Source organism: Buteo buteo, chromosome 2, assembly GCF_964188355.1.
Source record: "Buteo buteo chromosome 2, bButBut1.hap1.1, whole genome shotgun sequence".
Taxonomy (NCBI): domain Eukaryota; kingdom Metazoa; phylum Chordata; class Aves; order Accipitriformes; family Accipitridae; genus Buteo; species Buteo buteo.
The window spans coordinates 17,210,578-17,216,577 of record NC_134172.1 but is presented as its reverse complement, the minus strand read 5'-3'; the positions used below and the strand labels follow the sequence as shown (position 1 = coordinate 17,216,577).

At 36.8% G+C, this 6,000-nt stretch overlaps 1 protein-coding gene across 7 annotated transcripts in view; it reads right to left on the bottom strand.

Annotated features, from left to right (window-relative positions):
• Positions 1-359: 359 nt before the first annotated feature.
• ZNF438 (zinc finger protein 438) overlaps positions 360-6,000 on the bottom strand; it is a 64,110-nt gene continuing 58,469 nt past the window's right edge. For all 7 annotated transcript variants that reach the window (XM_075046468.1, XM_075046478.1, XM_075046495.1 and 4 more), the window contains one exon: positions 360-4,730. In XM_075046468.1, coding sequence (XP_074902569.1) covers positions 4,118-4,730 — 613 coding nt within the window. In that variant the 3' untranslated portion in view covers positions 360-4,117. The remainder of the gene's footprint in view (positions 4,731-6,000) is intronic.

Sequence of the window (6,000 nt, the reverse complement as noted above, 5' to 3'; positions counted from 1 at the left end):
GCACGTTGCCCCTCATTGTGCATGTGTATGTAAGGCCACCAAGACTATTTTGATTCCATGGACATGTCTGCCTGTACAGAGAAAGGAAGTAAACACATTTTTTCCTGAAACTTGCTTGCAGTCTCAGGTCTTCTTCAGTACTCCTAACCAAGAAAAAATATGGCAATTTAATAAAACATGGAGAAAATCCTACAATGTGACAGATCAGCTATAAAAGCACACACTGAAATGAGGACAGCCTTTAAGCCATCGGAATTTTCTTCATGAGACCACACTTTTTCTGTGTCATACTCAGCACGCAGAGATTTTCATTTTTCAGAGCTATAAGGAATTTGACAAGTAAACCTACTACAGTTAATAGCATTTTAATCTTTATGCATAATAATCACAAACCTACATTGTACAGGTTTGATAATAATAACTGACAGCTGAATTTGAAGTATACATTTCGTTCCAAAATAGATGCGCATGTAGGTGGATGTGTTGTAGAAATATAATACACTACATGGCTGAGCCTAGATAAGCTGGTGGTTCTCAAACGTCAGCATCATCTGCACAAAGTTAGGGTTGAAATCTGCTCTCTTAAATACCTGTTCATCCTTCTTATGACACTTTCTCTAAAGAGCTTAGTGAATAGTAGATAAAATAAGTATCTAATGAGGTATGACAGAAACTCTGATGGAACTAAACAGCAGAGATCTAAATTCTAATAAATAAATGAAGTAAAACATTTACTGCCAGCAACTATGTCAAGTTAGCCATAGGAAACTGTAGCTCTGCAGCTGGAGAAGGGCAATACTCTGCAAGCCAGAGAAGTGATGGAACTTCTCCAGCTTTGATTATTTATGGCGTGATGATGAAGAAACAACTTTCCATGTGAGGAACAGCTTTAAAGTTGAACAGTGAAGCTGAAACAGAGATTTAATGAAAAATCAGAGGGGAACAAAACTACAGCTACAAAAACAATAACATTCGTTCTAACAATTTAAAAATATAATTTATGTGCAAAACCAGTTGTTAACTTGTCCAGCTTCAAGGTAAACAGCAAACTGCATTCATAACAACCCTTTCATTGAACAGCAAACATGCACTATTTAATGTTGCTGTAAATAAGTCTCACTTCGTACCTCCACATGTTATCAAAATGAACACAAATGCAAAACAAATACATTTTAAACAAAGGACACATCTGTATTTAATGCAAAGCTATTTTCAAAAATCCCAACCTTTCATAATCTACCTTAATCATAATAGCCTGAAACATAAGAATGCTTTCAGGCTCAGAAAAAAAGGCTTCTAATTTTAAACATTTATGAGGACACTGAGAAGTGGCTTAGGACCATGCTTTAAAACATGTTTTCAGGCTTTAAATTGCTGAAAGCTGAGACCCCTTTACCCATTTGGCCTGGACTAGAGAAAGGGAGAGAAGCACAAAAATATGATGGAAAGACTGTACATGAAAATTTCCATTTAAAAAAAAAATGCGACCCACTCCCTTATCCCAAACCTCCTTCCTCCCATCATCATTGCACCTCCCCCTCCTTTTACATGAAATGAAAGGGAACAACTCTTCTTGCCTGATAAGCACCACCAAAACCTCATCTACATTACTGGCTCTGATGCACCACCATTTTCAACAAACACTTTTTGAAAATATTTTTGAAGGACAACTGTGCCATCATTGGTGCTGTTCCTGAACAGGAGGGACTCAGTCTCAGAGCTGCATTCTTTTCAGCTCATTTTAAACTATACCAAGGGATGGGTGATTTTGCAAGGAAAGGTGATTTAATGTCCATTCTACATAATGAACATGATCAAACCTTTTTAAAGTTTTTTGCCCAGCTCTTAAAATGCATACTTTATGCTGGGAATGAACTTCCCTTTGATATATTGTAACTATGTGAAGGAGCGATTGTTCTCACATTTCTGTTTCGGGGAAAACACCAAGCTGTTTGATTTTGAAAGTTAAAGGATTAAGTTGGGGGGAAAAATCGCTTCTAAATGCAAGCACACTCTCCTAAGTTATATAGCCTCAGTTTGACATGAAACACTGACTTCAAAATTAGCTATTCCTTTCCAAATACGCCATACATTCTCTTCCATCTACCCAATGAAAATAAACATGAATATATTGTATGCATTAAAAGATGGGTGTGTCAAGAATAAGAACAAGTAGTATTTTTGAAGTAGTTCAGCATACAAAAGTAATATAATAAAGCAAAGAAACACACAAATATGTATTTATAGCAACAGATAGTAGGAAGGAAGTTTTGAAAACCCACAGGGATTCTTCCACCTTACCAAGCACCTGTACAGTTCTATGACCATTTTCCTTTTGTCTTTTATTTTTCCTGGCTCCAGTCTTATAGGTCAACTCCAGGGCAAAGCGCCATAGAACAAGAAATTACGCTCAAAACTATTACCTCATCAAAATTGCCTTTACTGTTTAAAAACAAAACACATACACAAAATATTGCAACAGCTTCTGGAATGCCACTCAGAAAACCCAATACTTTTAGATCTCTTCTCATGTTCTCATCACCACAATTTTTGCAAAACAGTAAGAGGCAACCCAGGACATTTTAGGAATGACTCTTTTATCATTGTAAACCCTCAATTACAGTTTGACCACAAGAAGAAATGAATAGAGTAGTACTGTAGAGACTGTACATTTTTCAGTTTGCCCTCTGATGTGCTCTGACTTCTGCTGAACAGCGATACGGTGATTTCTTACACTGTCTCCATTATTGCTCCCAAAATAATTCAGAGGTACATAAGGCTTTAAGTAAGAGCAGTTTAAACACCAGTTTCAAATGAGATTCAATGGCTTCAATGACCTTTTCATCAAAACTGAGCTCCGGAACTCCATCTCCTTACAGCCTGAACTGACTTGCCCCCTTGGATATGTGCTGAAACGGTCACCTACCATGCCTGCTCTGTAGCAGGGCGACACAGAATGCACTACTCCTGCACTACAGGCTGCTACAGCTTTACACAAGGTAACTGTTACTAGCTCCTGATATTGGAAGGTTAAGGTGCTGCATGCAATTCCTCTAGTACAGTAAACCTGGCAACACACATGAAAAAACCTCATTACCTGCACCATAGACTTAGAAGTGAAGGAACGATTTCCCTTTAAAGCCACAGACTGGGTCAGCTGCAGAGGTACAAAAGCTATATACCTAGAGTGTTAAAGGCAGAGTGCTGACGGTGTTGGCAGCAGTAGTGCTGCTGTCACAGGAGGTGCAAGGGATATACTAAAAAGTTCACTGTGAAACATGCAGACTATCGCAGAATGTCAAACTTCCCAGGAGTAACCAACTCAGATTACTATTTTTAAAACAAACTTGTTTTTTTTTTATAAAGCAGTCAAGCTTTGAGGGTTTCATCTTCATGGATGGCAACTAACTCTTCTTCAACCCAAAGAGCTACAGGCAAAAAACCCATACACATAGATTTTTCACTTTTAAAATCCAAAGATCCTTCCTGTTCCCAGGACAGAATATAATACCTAAAAGACCTGTCAATACAAACCTGCAAGCAATGAACATGGCTGAAGACACTGGAATCAAGAAAACAAGAATTAAAAGCTCTTAAATTATAGATTATAAAGCTCCTGAATGCTGGCTGAATGTATGCACATTCAAATGATCCAGAGAAGTGCATGGAAATATTTATTTACCATAAAATCTGGAAGCACAGCTGGGACTGAAATTACACTTCCAGTCTGGTTTGTCATCTCATTCAAGATTGAGATTACTTCATATAAACTGATTTATTTCTGTGTGTATAGTATAGTTTAACTTGAAAATCTTTTTCCTTGATGTTAACCATTAGTATTGAGTATTTGCTGCTGCTAAGTTCCTTAAGCGTGAATTTTAAGTACAGTGATCGGCTTGCATGTACCCATGAGGAATGATACTGGATAAATACATTTTCTATTCAACAAAATAAAGGTTAGCATAACTTAAAAAAAAACCAAAACAAAAAACTAACAAACCCACCAAACAAACCTCTGAAGTGACACATCTCTTGAGTTAGTTTAGCAACACAGCAGAAAACCATAAACAATTTAGTAAGGTAGTTGATGTTTTTCATAGCATTGTAGAATTGAGCTTCAATATTCACCACTACTAGAAAGTTCAATAATTCCTTGTTTTGATAACAAACTAAAAATTGTCCATAAAGTGGAAGGGTCTTCACAGTTATGACGACTCTGCCAATGATTACAAAGATCCTCTTTTCTTCCAAATAACTGTTTGCACAAAATGCAGTTATAGCCCGCTTTAGACCAAATTTCTATTTTTTTGCTTTGTGTACCAAAACCTACATTTTGCATCTCCTTGGCTGCTTCACCGCTTCCTGACTGAGTCAGTTCATTTCTAGATAACATATCGACATTATTTTGATGGTGAAAGTATATCTGTCTTTTCAGCTTTGGAAAAGTATAAAACTCCTCCTCACGGGCACTGCATTTTGCTAAATGTCTTCTCTCATTGCACTGTTTCCAGAAGTGGGTTGCATGTTTGATCAGTTCCCCCTTAGCTCCTCTATTTCCTTGCAAAACCCCTTCCTTTACTCTTCCCTGGATCTCTTCTCCATGAGAGCACAATAAGTGAAACTTCATTTCACCAAAAGACTGTGCAATAAACTGGCATCGACCACATTTGATCTGTAATTTGACTTCTCCTGGGTTATGGAATAGGTCCTCAAAATTGCACTTATTTCCCCTGTTAAAAAAAGGAAATAGACTATTTCAGTATTAGCCATGCACAGAACAGAGATGGCAGTTTCTGTCCTTGTAAGTTCCAAGAAGAGATAACATTCATGAAACATTCTTTTAATTAAAAACAGGCACTGTTGCTACAGTATCTAATTTATTTGAAACAGAAAAAAAAAAAAAAGAGAAATAAAATAATAATAAGGCTGCTTAGCAAACAACTGAACCCAAATGTTGTTCAACACTGCTGAGTTTAAGAATTGCCTCCAAAATTAGCCTTGGTAGAAATAATATTTTAACAACACTAACCTTTCAATAAAAGGCTAATAACATTTTTTTAAGTTCCTGATTTAGTGAAGGCAATCCAAATACTTCTAGCTCTGTACTAGAAAAGTGAAAATGAACATTACCTGTAGCATACTACTAAGAGAAAATAACTTGTTTACACTGAGTGATCTAAGGTCAATTTAAGGCAAAACCACATGTCCCACCTCCCACTCCAAGATGGAAACAATGAAACTTCAAAGTTTCTTCCCACCCCAGCCCCAAAGTTTGTAACACAGTTTTTAAAAGTTTAAAAACCTAATTTACAATTGGACAGCCCCTCTCATTGATTTAGGACAGCTCTGCAGTGTAAAGAAAACCGATACACACAGAGGTACCAAGTCCCTGGTTTAAGTTAAGCCAATCAAAAGAAAATCTCCACAGAAACCTTCTCACAATGGCTACGAAAAGGACCACGTAATACTGCGTATCTATACACATTAGACAGATTACCCAACAAAACAGATAAACGGAATGATTCATTGTAAAATGGCTAATGAGGCTGAAAGAAAAGCGCTGCTGTTTCTTAGGTTCAATACCTTAAAAATTTCTGATGCCCCAGAGAATTGAGCCTTGCAAAGCAAAAGGTGGACAATTGAACTGTAGTGTCATAGTGAGGCATCAGGTTAAAGCCCTGAGCTTAATAAAGCATACTTCTGTGAAAGTAAATGAACAGTGGAACAAACAAAAAAGCCAACATTTATACTGTGTCAAGAAATTTCACCTTAAAATCATAATGCAAAGTTAAAACAATGTTCTATCCATCTTAATATGGTAAATGTTAACTTTTCTACTTGGCTAAGTGATCGCAAAAGCAGCAGTAATCAACACACAAGATGAACTAGCTCACAGCACTCCAGAGAAGGAAATGGGATAATGATATTTAATAGGGTAAATAAACTACGACCTAATACTGAAATATGAATTGCTTTTCACTTATTGCAGTTGGTTCACTT